Genomic DNA, 22,384 nt, shown 5'->3' with positions numbered 1-22,384 from the left:
GCAGCCCAGTTTTATTAATGTTCATAGTTTCCACCACTGCCAACCTATGTCTACCAATCCTCTTCCAACACACTTTGTATCCAGTGTAATTACCACGTCCAGAGTTTTTGTCACGATTCCCCTCGTCTGTATTTCAAGTTTTTTTTCTGCGATGACATCACACCAATATTGCTTGGGCTATAGATGGAGCTGTCGGGTTACAGAGAGTACTCGCGCCACCGTTGCAAATTCTTCATTTACACCAGTCTCAGGGAGGAGAGAGAGACTTAGTAGGGAGGCAATGTACACTCATCGGCGTTATTAGACACTGCCAATTCACTTCGGTGTGCACAGACAAGGCAAGCGAAAACAAAGAACACTCACATTTAGTTATTTCTTAAGGTTTTGCGAAAGCTACAAGTTTAGGAGGTGTCAGGAATAACTGAAATAGATATTGAAGGGTTTCCACGGGGATTTCACCCCGTGTCCCGACTTCGAAGCCTACGTCGATTTGACACCCGAAACGCATTGTGCAAAATTACGGACTAAAAACTGGGAGAGGTCCGAAATAGCTGCCGACAGTTCTATCATCCCATACAATGAAGAAGAACAATTCTGCCAAACGGGTAAGTGCTTTTAAAACGTTATCAGTGTAACTGAGTAATCATCTTTTGTGCTACAGGCTACGGCGCTGGCACACCGCATGCAATTGCTTATGTTCACGATACTTGATCGTTTCTGACTCGGTTACACTGTGGCCTCAATGAAGTGATGGATTTGTAAGACTTGCTTGTTTTGCTTTCATATTTTTTTTTACTAAAGAACATTCTAAAGTTGCACTATTATTTCTCTGTCTTATTGTGTGTGTGATATCTAACGGATGCGGAGGGTCTAGCTGCTATTGCATTAGGGCTGATTAGTGTGTTTTTAAACATATTTCGTATTTGTTGTTGTTGTATCACTGTTGTTGCACGCAACTGATGTAGGATCCGATGACAAAACACTGAGCTTGAGAAAAACGGTGCGCGCGAGGAATGTGACAGCATCTACATGACAAAGGAAATGACAAGGGGGTTGAGTCGCCTTCACAAAACCTCTCCCCTCATTTTCTTGTCTGTATAGCTCCCCTTTTGAATCTAAATGAAGACCACTTGCCATTTCGTTTCGTAACGACCACCAATTTTTTTTCCTTTCATTGAAAATGCAGGGCCCGCAGGACACAAACCAGCACCCTACCCAGCCTGACAAAATCGGATGGCTCCGCAAGTTTTGTGGGAAAGGAATATTTAGAGAGATCTGGAAAAATCGCTTTGTAATACTGAAAGAGGAGCAACTTTATATCTCAGAAAAAGAGGTGAGTGACTGTTGTTGATGCCATCCACTTTTTGAAACTTTATTTTTGAACACGTTTCATGTTTGTCCGTGTCTGTTTTAAGTCAACTTTCTCTAAGCAACGCTTAACTGCTGAGGTGCACCTTACATAGAACCAAACATAATGGCTTATGATATCACATATGCATACAAAGTGCATAGGTAGCTTAATTACACGTATACTACGTAGGTCTACATGTCTTTAAAGCTGAATGAATTAATGTAGCACCGAATTATATTAACAGAAAGAGGATGTTTTCGCCTTGGTCAGGTGACAGGACATCTGTCAAAGCAATAACCCTACATGGCAATACGTTGAGCGTATTGGTAAAAGAGAGCAAAGAGGACAGAACAGAGTCTCTAAGCATAATGACTGGGATTTTTGTTGTGATGTGTTGCCATATCAATACCCCAATTATAACTCTGGTTACCTAGTGACAGAGACAACCTGCAATGTGTCAGGGTGATTGCCCTAGATTATAAAAGGGTTGTGGGTGTATAATTTAATAGGAAGTCAGCCTCACTTAGGTGTTTAGTTCAATGCAGAGAAAAACTGTTTTTTATGCCACTTCATGAATGAAGAAACAACAATTTTATGTGTTTTCATTAATATACTGTAGTCACATTACTGTACACTACTACATTATTTATATATGTTGAGAGGTTTAGGCTTAAAATGCCTAAATAGTTGCCTGTCTATGTTCTGGGATCTGTGAGCTGGTTTAGGGGTGCTTGACCCAATATTCACATTCCTCTCTATCAGTCTTGCACACACACACACGCACACACACACGCACACACACACGCACACACACACACACAGAGTCACACACTGTCAACAGTTCTCCTCTGGATTGTTGTTGCGAGGTGCAAGGGTATTAGAATTCTGCCGAGCTCAGCTGCAGCTTACTGAGGGATGTGTCGGTTGCTTCGTAGGAAGAGCTTTAACACCTAGATCCAATTGTAAACAGAACTCCAGGGATCACAGCAGAATCTGACAGACATGGAAGATTCCAGGCCGCGATGCAAGCTAAGATGACATATTCACACCTTTGATGGGATGTAACCTCCCCCCCTCCTTCCACTTCACTGACACCCCCAGAAGTTGAATATGAAGGCACACGGCAAAGAGATTGCCTGCTTTTTCTCTAGTCTGTCCTTTTGAACAGAAGCCAATCCACCATTCCAGCTGATCCGTAAAGAAGTTTCGGCCGTGGCGTGTTACTCATATATCAAAGACACTGACTGGAATACCCCATACGAGCTAAACTAAATAGACTCAACCATATACAGCCTCTGGGACTCCCCTTCAGAGCAGGGGTGTGCTTTTATCGACGTCTGATAGCATGAATTTATGACTTTTCCCCATTTTACATTTGTCCGGTTGCCCATAAAGGTGCATGACGTTAGTGCAGGTCATAAATTCACTCTGTTTGATTTTACTGGCTATGTTGTGTCAGCAGTCTTCTGACAGAATAGTGAATGAGGTATTGTGAGTCATACGACTCATCGACTCAACCCATAGCATCCAGCTGTAGTAGCCCCTCCGTGCCCCCCTCATAGATCTAAGAAGATCTGATAGGGAAAGCTGAATCTGCTTCTGGCTGTATGTGACGTCATGTGTACCTGTCCTTGCGCTTTAAAATCTGGGGCTCTGGGTGCTGTATTCAGACTGTGTGGTGCTTCAGCAAATGAACATCTACCCCAAACACTCACTTAAAGCCTAAAGCGATCTTGTTATTGGCCCAAATTGCATGATGCAGGGCAGGTCCTCCTCATCAGCATGATATCTGTAAAGCTATCTCTCTACAGATAGGGTTTAAAAACAAGGCAGGCAACTTTTAAACTGAAACCATGAAGCCCTGTCTTTAACAGGGTTTGTGAGCAAAATAGTATGCCGTGCTCCCATATCAAGTGGCTAGGAGGTAACCCTAAGGTAAACAGCTTTCAGGACCTTTTAGGGACAAATGTTAGGACAGACCTGCTGTTCCGTGCCAGAGTGGGCATGGCAAGGTCGGGTTTCTCTGAGATCTGAGTGGAAAGGCCTCCCCAGAGTTGGGACAGCTGTGAAGAAAAAGTGTTGGCAAGAGGATGAGCTCAAGTTTCATCCTGACCATAATGGACAGCCTGTCTCAGACTGATTTGCATGCTTTCATCCTCATCTTCACTCAGTAGTGTTCTTGAAGACGTGGAGGTAGACAAGTCCTACCTGCTTTTAGGGATGTCACTGGGGAACAGAATGTGCTTTTCAGACCTATGTTCATAGTTTCCACTGCATGTGGTCAGTCATTTCAGTTTTCACTTTGACCAACCATATAACCCCTCTTTAGCAGTGAAAGACATGATTGTTCAAACTGAAAATGTCAAGCAACGTCAAGTTCCTTTTTGACTATTGTTCACTGTTCATATGAGGAAGATTCAACATCCCTCTTGGGTATTTTGAAACTGTATACTGTTCTGCTTTTTTGGTAGAGGTTAGTGGTTGTGAAAAGAATGTCTGTGGCGCTAAGCAACAAACAGTGCTTTTTAGCAACGTACTGCATCTTGATCTTGAATGCATGTTGTAATGTGATGGACAAACCTCAAACTACTTATCATCTTTGTCCTAAAGCTAAATTATTAGATCAAACCTGAGTTATTCCAACATTGTAAGCCTGTCTTTGTCTGTCAATTACCAAACCAGATAAAATAAACACGCCTTTGATTGAGATGCTGGTGACCTGGGGCAAGGTAGTGTCATCAGCTGAATGTCTAATAAAGAACCTAAGGGATGCAGTGAGGGCTCACATAACAGAATCAAACAACCCCATTTTCCTGTTCCGACCGGCTAGGTTGGATCATTTTACTTCCCTTCAACGCATCCCATTGGGGACGTTGAAAATCGTTTTGCCTGGTTGGCCACTCTCAAGCAGGATTATCAGCCAGCACACACCATAGTTCTGACTCTTCTTAAACCCAGTCCAACACCAACATCGTTCATCAGACTTTTTCCTGGTCAAGTTATTATAACTGCGTCCTCAGTGGCCTCATCACTGACACTGTTGATTTGAAGTAACTTGATCAGTCTTGGGAAGGTATGAGAGAGAGCATGAGAAACGTCTATCTGACTTGCAGATGAGGCCCCTTGCATTCTGAACCCTGACGAGATGTTGACACATCGTGTATCCCTATAATTAACCGCGAGCTTCCTGCTCAGAGTTAAAGGTGCATTATGAGTTAGAACTTAAGTAGAAGTGTGTGATGACACAGACACAATCCTAATAGTTGTCTTGAAAATAAAGGTTGGCATATACAGTATATTACCCTTAAACCAAATATTAGGAGTGTTGTGGAAGCTTGCCTCTAGTGAAGGAAGCTATTTCACATGGGAAGTTAAGGATTGGAGGAGAATAAAATTAATCATTTTGTTTGACGGGTTGGTGGTATTATAAAGATCAGAAAAAGAAGGGATGCTTCTTTTTGAAGTCTACTTCTTTGTACAACATTGTCAGGGAGCGTGCCGGCACTGCCGGCCTAACTTACGCTAATGTCTGCCAGCAAGCAGTTCATGCTAGGTTTAAGCATGCCAAAGGCCAATTCATGGAAAGTATGTCATTGGGAGGCCCCTTTTTAAACATTATAGCCACAATCCATGATACAAGCCACATCCAGCATGTGGGCGTCTTTATTTATATTGAAGTTGGGATTGCTTGCTGCGTGTTTGTCTTTCTCTCCGTCTCTCCTCTCTGTCTCTCTTTTTGACGGGACAGAGATAATTAAATCTGTCTGATTGTTTAATCTCCCCCCCTCTCTCACCTCCTCCCTGGGTGTTTTTATATTGGATCCGTGGGCTTGTGCCAGTTCGTCTGCAACTGCCGATCAGGGGTGTGTGTGTCTCTGTGTGTGTGTGGAAGGGGGGCTAAATGAGGATAGGGAGGGCAGGCAGGGGTGCTAGTTTCCATGCCAACCTATAGAAAGCCTTCAAAGCCTGGCACGGGGCAGACCTTGAAGTTCCCACTCCCCCCCCCTCCCCAACACTTTCAGCAATCCACCATCGCAAATCTAATAATGGTCAGGACACCAGGTGTGAATGAGATGAACAGATATATGACTGTCTGGAACAGACTGCACAATGCAAATTCATATGCAACACTGTGCATTTGCATCTGAGAGATATTCTTCTTGACATAATTGTCATGTTTTTAATATTTCTGGCTGAAAAAGGTACCAATAAAGAGATAAAGTCACATGCCATGATAAATCAAGCTGTACATTGCAATTTAATCCTAGATTAACTGAAAATGTCATCATTGCTTTTATTCCAATCCAGATATCTGGACATAAATCTTGATCTTATTTAAGTAACGATTTAGAAGGTGTCTTCCTTGTGGGTTAAGGTTGGTTGAGGGGCAGTTCTATGGGCGTATGTGAAGCCTTCTGTGACATGCTTGTGTGTAAAAAGGGCTATACAAATACATTTGATTTGATTTGAAGGTGGATCATGATAGTGATGGCTCTTCCTTGAAGATGATTCATTACTGTCAGGTTATTAGATCTGCCTGATGACATGCTGTTATTTTACCATTTGTATATTGGCCATTAAACTCACAGGGAGGATGATGGAGCCAAAAAAGCTGTAAAAAGCTCATGGCACTTACCCTCATTTGAATGTATTTAGGTCACACTCGACCATAGCCAAAACGTTAACCCTGCATTCAAATGCATTTTGTTCCCTAACAGGAGAAGTTAAGGGCTTCTGGATGTTTGTGTGGTTTTAAGTTAAAAGTTGTAGAATAGTTGAGCATTTTTGGCAAGGAAATTTACTGAATGGTGTATAAGGCACTGGTGTAGGATTAGGAATGTCTTAGTGGGATTGTTTTTGGCATGTTAAATGAGAGTTGCTAGTTGGAGAGTTCATTAGAAAACCCTTCTACTTGATTAAAAAGGACTAAGTCTTACATAACGGGGAAAAATGGAACCAAAACAACATGCTCATATTTTCTGTTTTGGAGAAGTGAGATGTTTGATATTTGAGGAATGACTGAGGTTCGAGTAGCAGTCGGAATCATTTTTCTCCCTTTGGATGACACTACAACCGTCCTGCTCTTACGTTCAGAAGAAACCACACCAGAATGACTCGCTGTCCTCTGGGTCTAACTCATATTCCTGTAATTGGATTCTGCTGAACCTTCTGTGGCAATAAACACCAGTGTATTCCCAGCACAGAACTCATTCACAGCCCAAAAACAATAGACCCTGCACACTAACATTTCACACAAACACACACACACACACACACACACACACACACACACACACAGTGCCATACATTTAGTTATGAGGTTGTGTTTTTGCTACAGGTCTGGGTAGCCTATTGGCCAAAACAGTTATGGATTTGCACTGGTTTAGTTTTGCATGTCTCACTAACATTTAAATGTATTTCAGAAGTTTGTTTGTGAACTCTTACTAGATCGTTCTCTCATGAACTTTCTTGGATCTTCTGTAATTAAGCTCAACGTAATAAAATCATTTGTAACTAGGTATGCCACTGTCAGTAGAGTACCAAGACCTGTGATTCTTCCTCTGGTATTAGCCATTGCTAACTTACTAATTCTCTTCTTGTAACACGAGTGAAGAAAGTGAAACTTGCTAAATAGATCAGAATCAGGACTGCAAAAACTAGGGGAGGTAGTAATTGGTTTTGAGCTGGACATTACTCCAGTCACTGTCTGGGAAGCCGTCGCTCAGCTGATTCAGCCAAATATCGTGATGATTCACAGGGATGCAGTGACTCAGTGTGATTTGAGTAGGAGGAGAGTTTTCACATTAGAAAACACTGAGGCAGAAACAGGGTTCTGGTTCACTCCAAGGCACACGCACTGCAAGCTGAGTAAAACATCTGTCAATTTGAGTGAATAAATGTAAGGAATGCTAGTATGTTCATTTGAAAATGGCCTAGATGTGGTTAGCCAACTAGTAAGCGCTTCCCCATATGAGGATGCTAGCTTGGACATGTACAAGCCTCATGCCTCAGTGGATTGTGTCTGGGAGTCTGTTGTTTGTTTGGACAAGGCAGTGAATACTTTTCATAACTTCGGAGAGAGGAGTGAAAGAGAGAGAAAAGGAAGCCTAGAGTAGGCTACTTCTCTTCCTGTCAAACCTCTGAAGAAACTAATCTCTCCTGCTGTGTGTTCATTCTCGACGCCATGCGCCTCTCTCCTTCTTTTCCACCTCTGGTTCTGGCACAGTGGGAGCTCACAGACACTTCAGCATTCCTCTCTGAAGCATCTCACACTTTATTTATCTATGAATGCAAATACTTTGAACTCCAAGCTTTATATAGATAGGAGATTACAGATTTGAGCCTTTCTAGAGTGTGTGTGTGTATTTCCGGGTTAGGGTTTAGGGTTATACCAATGAGGGATGGAGTCAAGCCAGTGAAACACTTACGGTCCATAATGTAGCTTGTGCAGTGGAGGATGATCCTATTATATGACAGGGTTGACAGCCCATGGTCAAGCTATGTGTTGGTTAGTGACATGGTCAAACCGAAACCTTGCCTCAGTGGAAAAAGCTATGACCTTTACAAATGAATTGCACAAACCTTTGAAACAATGTATTCCCTACAGACTCTTGACTCAATGATGGTAGTGTGAACAAACTATTAGCCCCACTGTCATCCTCCTCAAAAGATTGACCTGTCAGTCAAGATTAGTGTACATTCAGGAGCTGGTCGAACTCAGTACACCTCAGAGATTAGTGTATAAATAATATAAGAACTACCCAGGGGGGTTGAAGAGGTCCCCTGGCGAGATGCAAACACCAATTACAGGGTTAGAGCCACTATGGACTGTCAGTGCAGGATCTTCCAGGGCTTTTAAATGTATCCAGGATATGTTCCTGGAGTCAAATGTATTTGTAAAGTAAATCATTCTTGATGGAAACATGTTTGATGCAGTTGTATTTTCAGAAGGCACTCCAGAGAACTGGACATTTAAAAAAGGTAGGGCTACACAGAAGCCTTAATTAGATGCATCAAAAATGTGAAAGATGCGACCAATAAATGGTTCCCAACCCCAAGCTATTGTTTTACTCTTTTGCTGTTGTACATGGTGTGTACTGCATGTTGTGGTAACTTTGAAAGAATTTCCCTTACTGGCCTAGCTTCCTGTGACCACAAACGGTATATGTTGTATTGCACATATATTAAAATATTCACTCCCATTTCTACCAGATTTTATTTAGAAGACAATTTCAGGAAGCCGTTTTTTAGAGGTTGATGGCATTTTTGTCAGTGGTTCATCCTTTTTGGGGAAAGTGTTTCCTGAAAAGGGATGCCCCTACTTAAAGCTTAATGTAATAAAGGGTTCTCATAAAAATTGCATGACACCCCCCTTGATGGTGCGCAACGGAAAAGGTCCCCTGTAGTTTAGTCCGCACTGCATGTCCTCATGCCAGAATTAGCATCTACCATCTTTTGTTTGCGATGGTGGCTACTTGGGTTTCTCCTACCCAAGAGAAGCGATGGGGATCTAAAGGAAGACGGCCAAGACTTAGAATAGTTGCATGCCACAAAAGAGCTCAAACAAAGCCTGACAAGATGCTGTTTTCCGATTTGTTTCTCTGTAGTCTAGTACCACAGGCGTATGACACGCTTGGATGTTTTTCCAGCCTTCAAAGATAAACCTTTGACTTGACAATAGTTCTTCTTACAATTGAATGCAAACCATGCTTGATAAGCCTGATGTTTATACCCACTTTACTTGGCATGCAGAAAGGCGTCTGACGTTTGGTCAAAACCTAAAGGTGACATTTGAGGGGTTAGCTCCGGTCTGTTGTGAGCTTGTCAAGCAGGTGTCTCCAGGAAAATTCCGTTATTACTTTCGAAGTGTACCAATACTTGCTTGGTGTTTTGTCACTAGTCACCTGACCACAACGGAACTCTTGAAGTATTGTATGACTAACCACCCGTTGGGTCGGATGTCAATGAGAGGCTAATTGTGGCCTTCTCTGGTGTGCTAAGTGACTGAGAACGCTGACCCAGTATTGTAAAGTGTGGTGTAGGCCTATTCTGTTGTTCTTAAAAATCCTGTAGCTCTGTTACCCGTTAGCCTACCTAACGTCCAATCTTAATCCTAAACTTTTACTGCCTTCACTGAGAGAATGAAACACAAAAATGCACACAAACACACACACACACACAGAGATAATGTTAGATCTGTTCATTACATACAAAGTGTACCTGACCTCCTGCAAAAAAAGGCTTTGCCCTTAGCATCCCACTATGACCCTGTTGTTGTCTAACCATGGTTCCAGCCATGCATGCACCCTTAAGGGCCAACACAAAGGGTTTGATCTGGCCTTGTCCTGCTCCACTAATGGAAATTGATTGCCACTTAGCAAGGGGCTCTTTGTGCCCGGGGATGCTCTGCATGATGTCAAAACCAGTCCCAATGTGCATTTTAAAGTCTGTGAAAAAAAGAAAACCGGTTCAGAGAAAGGTTTCTGCGTGGTAAACACACAAGGGTGTGTTGGTGTCCAAGTGTATGCACCCTTTGTCTGGTCTCCGTCCCTAATACTTTGTCCTGTTGTCAGATATTGAATTGAGTCTCGTGGGTCAAAGATCTTAGGACAGGCCACCAGTAAAAACAACCAGATCAAACAAAAGAATTACAAAATCCCTTTGCACACCTGGTTGAGAGAACAGTCCATCCATCTACTGAAGGACATCTCAAGACACTGGGCAGACATTGATGCTTAGATTGGGATTGTAGAAGCCCTCAGTGGGGTAGCAGGGGAATGATCATTGAGAGGTTGGGGCCCTTGAGGTTTGCGTCTCCAAAACAACTTAGGTCAGAGAGAGACAAGTCAGGAGAACAGCAAGAGCAGCCACACCACTGTCTCTCTTTTGGAACCCTTCCCTCCTTCCAACTGCCATCCTTCAATGTGTCCACTGATGAAAAGTGACAGAGTGTGATGAGGGAAGGGGAGTGGCTGAGAAAGAGGAGAGGGAGGGAGGGCAGTGTTAGGGGAGGAGGCAAAGCAGGATTCAAAATCAGAGTGTCAGTGCTGAGGGGGACATTTGGGTGAAGAAGGGTGGGGGTGGGGGGTCATGCGGGGGTACGATATCTCCAAAAACCTTCTGTCGAATGCCAGCTACTCTCTAAATCACAGGCCCTCAGCCCGCAGCCCCCCCTCCCACACACCCCCACACCCACGGCACACTCATACACCCACCCAGAGTAAGCAAAACATGTCCCTTAACAGCTGGCCAGGGTAGCTGTAATCTTATTGGAAGTGTACCGCAGCCAAAACAATTATGTTTATAGAAAGAAGCCAGAGGACGTTTAAGTAACAGGACATGGAAGTGCTAGTGTTTTGTTGTTTTGCACTGACTGAATGAGGAGATTAGGGTTCATATTGTTTTCTGTAAGTACTTAATGTAAGTAAGTGACCATCATTCTGTTTACTTTGCTTTTCTGTTTTCCAAGCAGATCATAGTGAGATTCCTTGTATTTAATGTCATTTTTTAAAGGTGGATTTTTTAAAGGTTGATTTATGAGGTTTGGAACAAAATGTCAGTATGATGTGGTAACTCCCATAGCAGACTGTCTTTTGGTGGGAGGGGGGGTGTAGGGGTGGGGGGTGGGGGGTGGGTTCGAGGGCAGTGGGGTTGTCTGCCACAGCTGTGCCCTCATGTGGCAACTGCTGCCCTGTACCTAACCTCATATGGGAGTCAGTGGAGTCAAACATACAGTATAACCTTACTTGGTGCTATAGACTTCAATTACTGCTTTTGGTTTGCTTTTGGTTCTTTGCCTTTTTATATAATCTGTTGCGGCCTCAGTACCAATCATTGCTTTGCTCCTTTTCGAATCAACAATCAAAATGTCCTTGTATTCATCACACATAGTTTGAGTAGTTGTAATTCTGGTGCAGAAAATACAATTTGACTAAACATTGTGTTAAGCTAAAGGCTACTTTCTCCTGTAGTTGTTGAGGGTATCCAGCCGTAGTGATGCAGCAGAAGAGCTTCAGGATCAGGCCTGTGCCTACTGGGCACCACGCCACGTCGACCCACCTGGGGAGGCTCGGAGCTTGTGACCCTTTGTTTACCCGGCGGCCACTGTGCCAAATTGCTGGGTCATAGCCACACCACTGAGCTTGATAGGATTAAGTTGCCCCAGGGAGCCTGCGGCCAAGCTACACTGCGCTAGGCTAGGCTAACTGAGGCGTATGCCTGTATCCATGTCCGTGTGCCCCAGTTGGGGTGTCATGGTGGGACTGTACCGATGTAAGGGAGTGGGGGTGCAACACAGACATAAAGCCAGAACTGACCTTAATCCAATTAGTTAGTCGGCCGGCAGTGGTGAGTGCCGGCGAGTGGGCTTTGTTTTGAGTCGTTATGATGGTGGTGTTTGTTGACAGTGTGCGTTGGGGGGGAAAAGGGGGGCACTGAGATTAATATCAGCATATCCTAAGTACACACGTCACCCAAACAAGACCCTGGGAAAACAAAGAGTGTGTGTATGTGTCTGTCTGGTGTTTAAAAAGTCTGCGTTATGGTGGATAGGTAGATTAAGAACTGTACTCAAAGAGCCCTAGGGTCAAGGGAAACAAACAACTACCACTTGGGATCAATCAAGTAACCTGACAGGCTGAGCTCATCAGGAATTGATGGGTTTTTAAGTTCACCTTGCAGTGTTATTAGTGAGCTTGGTTGTATTCTGGGAGCTGCTCACTCTGGTCCCGCCCCTACCGTGACCTTAAACATGTTATTAGTCCTGTTGCTGTTGACAATGCTGTGTTTCGCTGTGAGATCATAGCCGACTACTTTTCATCCCACTGCTAATTCTAGCTTGCACTGTAGTTACATAGTAGCTCCCCCACAGGGTCGTAGGAGAGGATATTATGGTTAGGGAGACCTATAATAGCACTAGCATGGACAAAATGCATGCCCTGCTTTCCAAGAAAGGGCAGTTATTACTGATTGGATCATCCAGCTAAAACAAGTGGAATACATTAGTTATCAGTGTGGAAGAAATTTAGATTTCCTGTGTGCTTACATTATTCACTAATCAAGAGAACTAGTCATTGGATACTAGTTAGTATGTTCTCATGTAAGCCTGCTATTAATAAGAGTAGATTGTGTCTATGTGTCAGGGTTAATAGTCAGGTACAAAATATAACGTCCTGTTTTCCTAACCATTGTTTAAGTGATTCAATTGATGATTCAATTTATGATTTGATTAAGTTGATTTATAGTCTTTCTATCCCAAAGCTCAAAATGTTTCCTGTTATCGTTGTTTCTCCTTCAGGTGAAGGATGAGAAGAAGACCCAGGAAATGGTGGACTTGACAGACTACGAGCGATCCGAGGAGCTGAGGAAGGCCAAAAGCCGCAGCAAGAAGAACCACAGCAAGTTCACTCTGCTGAGGTCCAGGACGCCAGGGAACAAGGTCAGTCACCGTGGGATTGGAGGAGAGGGGCCGAGGCAGAGGGATGGGGGTGGGACAGAAAGGACATACACTGGGCATAAGTGCAGATAGTGCAGCAGTTCTAGCAGGCAAGATCAGGACAAGGAACTTCTGTTCATTAAAGGGATGTCCCTGCTGGACATTGTCAAGCCTCAACCCTGCCACAGAGCTGTGTTGTGTGCTTAGCTATACTATCATGCCACGTGCAGGTGTGGACTCTGTGGCAAAGGCTCACAGGTGTGCTGTCTCTGGGTAGTGGAAGGGTAGGTAAGAGGAGATTATCAAGTCAAGCTGGATGAGCGCAAATGACTATGGACAGGACACCCAATGAGACTGGTCAGGCCATGGCAAGCTCTGCCAATCAATCTGGCTGACATAGCTGATGTAACATCACTTTGTACAGTATGTTCCAATACACTGTTTTTTGTTATATAACTATAGGGCCCCTAGTGCAATGGCCTGGGAAGAATGGAATATTCTGTCTCTTCTACATCGCTCTGTGCATTACAGCTGTAGGTTTTAGCTGGTCAGGATGCACATGCAAAATAAAAGGCAAGCAGGCATGAAGACAGGCCATATCACATAGATGCACTCAAATATAAACCGATTTTTCAGCCATCTGTAGGCAATTCCAGAACGCCTATTAGCAACTGGAGGCAGGAGGGTAGGGTGTCATGACAGGCTGCCAGTGGCAGACAGCGTCTATGTCAGTGCATCACACACACACTCACACACACTAAAGGAGCCGGGTGAAAGAGCAGCATATGGTCACATATTGTATGTGTGTGTGTCTGTGCTGGTCTGTACACTGTGGTGGTAAAATGTTTTGGACATTTTAGCAACAAAGAACCAGGAAATTGAAAACCACCATTTGATCTTTCACTCCCATTAACCACAACCTGTGTAAACACTTTGTTGGCTCACTTTGTGTCTTGGGTGCTCCAACATGTCAAAAAAACATATGTCAAAAATTCTAGACATAAATCAGACCAAAAGCGAAACCTCCCACCCCCTACTCAAGCCCTCCATACTGATCCTCTCTTCCCTGTCCTTCCCCAGGTTCCAAACCTCGTATTCCTGGCTGTCAGTCCAGAGGAGAAGGAATCTTGGATCAATGCCTTAAATGCAGCCATAACCAGAGCCAAGAACCACATTCTCGATGAGGTGAGTTTGTCTCCCCACCTTTCCAATGCTGATCCACTTGCTGTGGTACACATCCATTGGCGTTCAGGTGCTGAATATAGCCCTGTCCAGGTTTTTGCATTTAGATTACTCTCACTACTTAAAACTGTTTTTAAATGTGATCTTTTTTGGGGAGCTGTGATGGAATGAATCACTCTCCCCACCACATATGTCTGTACGGATGGAGTCTTACGCACACACACACCCTCTCCCTCATCTTATATACATATATATATATATATTTAACAGATTTCCTGTCGAGGGCATTAGCTCTTTTTCAAGCTAGCTCAACACGCCATCTGCATCCTGGCCACTGCGGACACACAGGCACTTTCTCTCAGACACATACTCACTCACACACACACACACACACACACACACACACACACACACACACACACACACACACACTGTGTTAATGACCGGTGTAGAAGACAGCATGGCAGTGGCAGATGTGACTCTCCTCAACAGCAGTGGCTCATGCTGATCAAAGCATCTCCCTCCCAGCTCGGTCTCCTGTTTGGGAATGGGTGTGGATTCATTCAATACTATGGGGGGGTCCATTTAATTCAGCAGCTTGCCATAGAAAAAAAGACCTGCAAAACCACTTTTGGTCTCACACTCGTGTCACGTGAGTCCCATGTTGATATGAGGACATGGGATCACATTTGGAGGCTTGTTGTAGTATGAGCTGGAGGTATGCTCTCAAGCATGTGAATGCAATCACACAAAGACACAAAGCATCACCACGCTTTTAGGATCACAAGTGTTGTTGGTCTCCTAAAAATTCTCAGCAGGAAAGGGTGCAGACACCTCCCTCCATGACGATGGTGCCCTTTTGCAGCTTTTCCATCTCCACACAAATGGTTTTGTCTTTCGAAAGGATAAAAACAGAGCGAGACTCGCCCGTCTCGTAAAAACCGGACTCATTTGTGGGTGCAGCAGGGCATGAGCGTCGCAGCATTTCAGCCCGCGCATCGTTGCACCCGTAAATGAGTCCATGTTTTTGTTTTAAGAGGGTCAGGTCTCGTTCGGTTTTTGTGGTTTGCCATCTTGCTTCGAGACGGCGCAGTCGAACTCTGTTTGGTAGACGCACCCACGCGGCCCGAAGTCGTCTGCACGCTGGAACGCTGAGACTGAGACGGTATCGGTTACCTGCGGAGCTCGAGTGTCCTCACCGCTCAGTGGTTGTCAACATCAGAGGCGTGACTCTCTACAGATGCATGGGATTTCTCTCTGTTCAGTCGCAGGCTTAGGGAGGGGGGAGGGGGGGGACAAAATACAAGACTCCTGCTATTATCCTGCTATTGTCCTTCACAGCATTTAGTTTCCTAGAGGCGTACCTAAACGACACAAACGACACCGAGCAGAAAGAGACGACGCCTGAAGGCCACGCGGATTGCTCTTCTGTAGCATAAGATGAAGAATTGGCTGCATTGGTTTACAACAGATCAGCTATGTACTGAATAGAATGTGACCTTTGACCAAACGGTTTTCCCGCAACGCTACAGGCACTACAAGACATTTCCGATCTGGATCAGGATCATATACAAAGAATCAAGATATGGATAGAACAAGTTTAGATTAAAGAACAAGACCGGATTATTGTTCCATAAAACCCACTGCACCTAAATTGACCTTTGACCTCTTTTTCCAGACAAATTGTACTCCTAGATCCAGTCTGTTGTTGTACAATACAAAGGATGATACAAGTGTATCAAACCCCCTCCAAGCCTGCTTGGACAAATCCGGACATTATCCAGTCGCTTGCTTTACATCGAAATCTTATCAGATAAGGAAACATATGCATTAGCAATGTCATGCTTTATTCATTGTGAGCATTAGTGGGTAAGCAGGGGGATCCAAGAACTTTACCAATCCACTGAAATTACTCTGGTGGGTGATAGAAGGGCTTACATCATAGATGACGTACACATTCTATTATTGGCAAGAGACGGAGGGCTTATGGAGGCGAGCACAGGATTGTCTATGTTTGTGTGCGCAAACAACAGCTGCATGCAGTAATTACTGTCAGACACGAGAACCCGCCGACAGTCACGTTTACACACTGTACATATAGAGGCTGGGTTCACTGTCCAAATCAAGTAAATCCCTTAAGAGCTTGGAAAATAAGTGGCACTTGCTCATGAGGACTCCCCACTAGCTTGTGAAACCACAGATCCCCTCACAAAGTCCTGTCCAACTGCATGAAACACAGATTAAGCACATGTTTTCAGATAAAAGGAATCCCAAATCCCACATTTAACCCTAAATGACACTGAATTGAGGACAAAAGTCTGGCCTCTTAAGGCACACATATGTCGTTCAGCTCACAGACCCTTATACTCTGTGGTCATTAAATTCTTTAATAATAATTTGATATATTAGAAGGAATATCTACATAGGAAATTACTTAACCAGCATAAGGTTCACTGTCACCAACTCATCAAGAAAGTGAAGATTCTATTTTAGAGGATTTCTGTTAGTGGGTAAATTGTAGTTATTGCTAGACAAGAAAATGATAAACTCCTAGCATTTTGTTAGTTTAGATAATGGTGGGTCAGTGAGCATCTGATTAACATTGGGTTAGTTAAGGTTTTGGCCCCATGAGGGGTTACGCAATACAGTGGGGCTTGTTTGTCCCAGCGAATCACATGTTCACACATAATCTGGAAATAGGTCAATAATCTAATCCATAAATGTACCCAGGGCAACATACACACAGAAGTCCCTGATATTTGTGTTGGAAGTTCAACAGCTCTTTGTTTCACCATGTTTCTATTTCTGACCACTTCCTCTCTCTGTTCAAGGTTACGGTTGAGGATGACAACCATCTGTCCCATCTCACGCGGGACCGGGCAAAGATCCCCCACACACGGCGTCTGCCTACTAGAGGTCACATCATGGCTGTGGTAGGTCTCACACTGCCCTCCTCAGTCTTGTGTTGGGCCGTCATACTGACCTCCAAACAGTCACATGACCTCTGTCTTGGTAATGAAAGATCATTTTATCCCTGTGCCAAGAATCAAGATATGAAATGATACAAAAAGAAAGAAAGAAAAGGACGAAATATGCTTCGGTAGATGTGTCTGTTGCTCTCACAGTGGCAGTCGTTAATGCTTTTTTCCTCCTGGCCTCTCGTCCAGGCATCCCAGTCGTCCTCGGACGGCATGCTGACGCTGGACCTCATCCAGGAGGAGGACGGCTCCTCGTCAGAGGTCGGGGGCATCTGCGACAGACCCTTCCTCGTCGACAAGGACAAATTGCACCTCACCCCCGATTGTCCCAGGTCCAAAACTGACGGCGCCCTCTCTGCCATGACCGCGTCCGAGGCTTCTGGGAAGTCCCACAGCCTGCCTCGCGAGACAGGGGTGGCGTGGGAAGACAAGCAGCGAGGGGAGGAACGCAGAGGGGCAGAGAAGCCCTCCCTCCACACCCCCCAGCCGGGTAAGAGGCTGACACCGGCCGAGAAGAGCCGGTGTGCCTCCATGGACGAGATCTTGTCGCACTCAGAAACACGGGCCACCAAGCCAAGGAATGGCGGGATGCCTTATTCTCCGGCATCGGCGCCCACAGGAAGCTTGGTCCCCATCAGCCAGCTCCAGGACCTCATTTCCCAAAAACTGGAGAAAACTCAGGAGCTGCTGACAGAGGTGCGAGGCATCCAGAGCGAGGAGGACTCGGCAGAGCGAGGGAAGGCCAAGGGGAAGGACTCACCCACCGGCTCAAAGGGCTCGTCCGAGGACGCCCGCGCCGAGGCGGAGAGGCTGCTGAAAGAAGCGGCGTCCACGTGGGGCCAGGCCAAGGATGTCCTGGAGGAGGTGAAGGAGCTGAGGGCGCTGTATCGCCAGCTGGACTCACCGACGAGCACTGCCAACGGCACGCCCTCCTCCCTCTCGCCTCACACGCCATCACACAGCGCCAAGCAAACTCCCTACAGGAAGAGCCTGATGTGACGACCAGATTGCTGAAAGACTCTGAACATGAGCTGATGTGAAAAGGACAAATCCTGCAGCAAAAAAAAAACATAAAAAAACATAAATCATGCAAAGCCACAAAATTGTAAAGAATGTCTGTTGTTTCTACCCCTTCTCTGTCTTACTGTTTCATTTTACTGATGCTGGGACTTTGCAAGGACTCTCGTTTCTCTAAGTAACTGCTGTGCCCGTACACATTGTGAAGGGTATAGAATAGAATTTAAGGAGAAGGTAAACACTGCATAGGTTTGTAGGGCTGTCAGTTCATGCAGATGTATGGTACGGACATGGTAAAGAATGGTCACTAGTGTCAATAAATAAGTGGTGGTCAGAACTGACAGTGGTAAATACTGGATGCTAGTAAAGACTGCTTGTCCTACGAATGGTACTGCTAACGTTACCATAAAGAGAGTAAATGCTATTCTTAAGGTGATCATTAGTGCTCATACTCAACTCAGTAGTTGGTTCGGAAGCCCAGAAACTAGGGTGTTGAGGGGAGTCTGGAGTTGGGACACAGTAACCGCCCCTCCTTGTAGTCCTCCTCTGTGTCCCAGTCCTGTTGGAATGTGAATGTTCTTTTTGGGGTTTCATAACGACCTAGAACCTCCATTAGATCCTACAGGTTCCCTAAAGTCAACAGCAGCCACAGCAGTGTCTTAGCTAGCATCTTCCACTTCCAGTGATGGCTTAATACACTGGTGCTCCTAGAAAAATAGCTTAATAGCATCACTTTGAACGTTTCCTGAAGTCTGTGACCCAGAAGAACTTAATGATATTGTATTTTTGTCTATTAACTGAAAGGTACGCAAAAGGTATCTTTTCTGTCCTGTCGCTTATTTTTCTGCTAGTTCATGTAAAACTTCTGTGAAAAGAATTAAAGAGTGAGGACCATTTGCACCATGCTTGTGGTCCTCACAGCCATTCATCTCAACTACTCATGAAGACTTGAGCCAAGATGGCGTCCATTGGCATGAGTAACTTCAGTGGCTGGTAAGAAGTAGGATATGATGATTTGATGCGGTACTGAAAAGAAGCAACAGATGAAGTACAGTAATAATAACATTGCACTATACAAAATAAGTCAAAAAAGACAATATGGTTGGCAAATAAGAAGTCTTTCAATTCATAAAGACAATCTAACTTGTAAGGGTTTACAGGCTGTACAGTTTTTATATTGTTATACCGAAGATGGTTCTTCCTGCTTTGAAAATGAATGCCTCAACCAATCAAATAAACAAGTGGAATCTCAACTTTCCTTGCTTGCCAGTTCAACTCTGCTTGTTTTACAGTCAGTAGCTAGGTATGAAAGCCGGCTAAATTTATTTGCACAGTGCTGTGGCAATATGGCTAACTCTGGATGGTCAGACAGACGTTATTATAACAGTGTTATCATTTTGTCACAGTTATTTGTACTATTTTATAATGCTGTTGTAGGAAGTTTTTAAAGTGGGACAAAATGCATAGTTTGTTTGAGGGATTGTCAAAGTTTGAGGTGTGTTACCACTTTTTTCACTGTTCATTGACCATCGAACTGTTCATTCTCAAACACCAGAAACAGCAGTCAAATGTTTTGTGAATATTGTTATTTGTCCTGAAGAAGGGATTTGGGGCAGTCCAAAATGGAAAGAATGAAAGGTTTAGGTTTAACCTAAATACAAAGTGGGCCATGAAATAACTTCTGTCAGATGATCTGAGTTGTGGTGGGATCTGAGTGTCATACTAAAACCAAACATTGCTGAGACAATTGCTGTCCCTGTCTTCTCCGATTGGATAGTTTTAAATATTGCATTTTGCAATTAAATCAATCTCAAAACAGCAAATATCCTTGAAATTAATTGCTTATTGATAAGATAACCATTGCTGATCATAGCTGGCATTGCTGTGCTATGAGATACAGTGCCTCTCGGAAGAGCAACAGTGCTGTTTAGAACCTATGTCTAGTTTGTTCATGTAGGAACTAGATTTGAATGTCCTGAATTGGATAGTTCAAGCTTGTCTTCTGGCTCAGTGGATTTTTACCTTCCTGCTTGATCCTACCCAATTCTTTCGAATCTACACAAGTTTTCTAGAGATGCATGGCTAAAGATTGTCTCTAAGCCACTGTTACTACTGGTGCAAACAAAAATGGCTTTGCACTGAAATCATCACCTCTGGGCTCTCTCAATACTTGAGACAACCACTTGTGCAATTATAACAAACCACCTCTATGAACAACTATAGTACAACAATGAATGTTTTTTGTTTGATATTGAAAACAGTCATGCTGAGAATTTTAATAAATAGCTTATAATTGTGTACGTTCTGTATGAATGTCTATCGGAAATTGGTAGGTTGTTATGGCAGGAGAAGATTATAATATGGTCATTTTTCCACTTGTGTAAATGGCAGCAATAATAGTATCCAGAACCAATGCCAAAGACATAACATAATTGTAAGGTAAAACGCTACCCTTGAAATGCATCAACATATATAATTAGAGTTTTCCGTGGTGACCCAGTTACATTTTGACAACATTTCCTACTCAACCCTCTTTTCAAGAACATTCAATATAATTTTGTTGAACTTTTTGGCATTTAATAACATGTTGCCAGTTAGCAAGATCCAGTGTACGTTGCATTATGCTCTAACTGTAAAATGTCTTCCTCTCTATATATTGTTTTGCCCCATCATCAATTTTCCTTCCAACTTCTTTTCCACTGTCTGACATTGGGTTCCTGACATCAGATAGTAGCTACCGTAGCCTTAAAACAGAGGATTATGGAAAAGTTACTTAGGAGCTGTAATGGAGGTCTAGACATTGACAAACATTCAACTCCTGTGTGTGTATGTGACGGGCTAGTTGAGTAACAGTGTATGAGGCAGGGTTGATTGACTTCCAAGAAAGTTTGAAGAGAACATTGTACAGGTTGAAATCCTGATTGCTCAGGGTATTATTCAAATAAATGTGCTAAAGAAATTAAATCTGTTTTAACAAGCACTTTTCATTTTGGGCTTGAATGGGTTTTGCTGCTTGATTAGTAATACAGACATGAAAAAATACAAATACAAAGATAGATGCACGCACATTTATGTAGCATAATGATAATCAACATGCTCTGTCTTGGGTGAATTGATTTTGCACCTCATGCCATGTGGCAGTAGCAGCTGCTATTCCTGCACAGGGTGCGTGTCTGAAAGCCAGTCTGTGTGTTGTCACTCAATGCCACATACAGAGATGGTGGCACCTCATTAAAATGGGGTTGAAATGTCACACAGTTCACAGCTCTTCGGGCGGGAGGAGGAGCACAACATTGACTTTTGGCAACATTCACTCGCAATAAGAGAATATTAACAAACACTGAATAGTATTTTCTACTGTATAGATTCCTTAGAGTAAGTTTACATTCAGGTTTGTACAGAAAAAAGAAACTTCTGTCTGATATCTTGTGGTGACATCACTCTCTGAACCATACTTGACAGATAATAATCAGGTTGCATTAGAAGAAACCAAGAGAGAATTGGTTCATGTGCCTTGCATGTCGTGTGCATAACCCAAACATGCACACCCAAAAGGTTTTATACAAAGACATAACAACCAACATAACAACACACGTCAGCCACACACATGCATACTGAACGCTGTTGCACAGACACAAACATATGCAGTGTGAACACTCCTGAACTCCCTCAGGGAAGAACTGGTCCCTGTCGCCATCACACCAGCTCCAGCTCATTAAACACGAAAAGAAATCCCACTGGCTGCTTTAATTAGCCTGTCTCTATTTGTCTGTCTAACTAGAGTCACATCCCAGATGTTAGCACTTTGTCCGACAGCGCTGCAGACCGGAAACTACTATGTGTAAGGATAATGTATTTAATAAGAAAAAGTGTATCTGTGTGTTTTACGATACATTGCATCTACTATACCAATTTAATATGTGTACTTTGGAATGTGTTCCCTCACACTTCCAAACTCACACTTCCAATCTAGCAGCATGGAAGCTTACAGCTGTGAGCTCACTGGAGTTCTCCTACACACCTCAGACACCCCCGAGGAAGTGCTAGTCAGAAGGGCAGACCAAGGCACGCACACACATCATTGGGGTGTGTTTTTTTACCAGTGTGTTTTTAGTCACACAGGGTGTCTGGAGCCAAGGGCTTGAGCTGATCATCTTCCCCCTCAGAGCATTGTCTTTCAAAGAGTCTCAGGGCTTTGCTCAGATCTTAGTGCTTGAAAGTGTAGTCCTTCTTGAGTCAGTGCTGGTCACTTAAATGGGACCTTTTGTGAGAGTATGTGTCTGTTTGTGTTTCCTAGCAAGGTAGCAATGAGACCTCATCAAAACACTGACATGGTCACCAAAACGTCCCCAACCAGAGGCTGTGCTGCTTCAATGTACAAAAGGTACTCCTATACACACACACACGCATTACCAGTCCAGT

General features: G+C 43.8%; 1 protein-coding gene across 1 annotated transcript; it reads left to right on the top strand.

Moving 5' to 3' along the window:
* The first annotated feature begins 257 nt into the window (after window positions 1–257).
* On the top strand, window positions 258–20,926 carry plekho1b (pleckstrin homology domain containing, family O member 1b). Its single transcript, XM_084705796.1, has 6 exons — window positions 258–605; window positions 1,187–1,333; window positions 12,648–12,788; window positions 13,866–13,970; window positions 16,799–16,900; window positions 17,135–20,926. Exons 1-6 carry the CDS (start codon window positions 579–581, stop codon window positions 17,942–17,944), a joined length of 1,332 nt encoding a protein of 443 aa, XP_084561922.1. The 5' UTR covers window positions 258–578; the 3' UTR covers window positions 17,945–20,926.
* The last annotated feature ends 1,458 nt before the right edge of the window (window positions 20,927–22,384 follow it).

Source organism: Hypomesus nipponensis, chromosome 2 (assembly GCF_054491055.1).
Source record: "Hypomesus nipponensis isolate SF chromosome 2, ASM5449105v1, whole genome shotgun sequence".
Classification (NCBI taxonomy): Eukaryota; Metazoa; Chordata; class Actinopteri; order Osmeriformes; family Osmeridae; genus Hypomesus; species Hypomesus nipponensis.
This window is presented reverse-complemented; position numbering and strand designations above follow the sequence as displayed.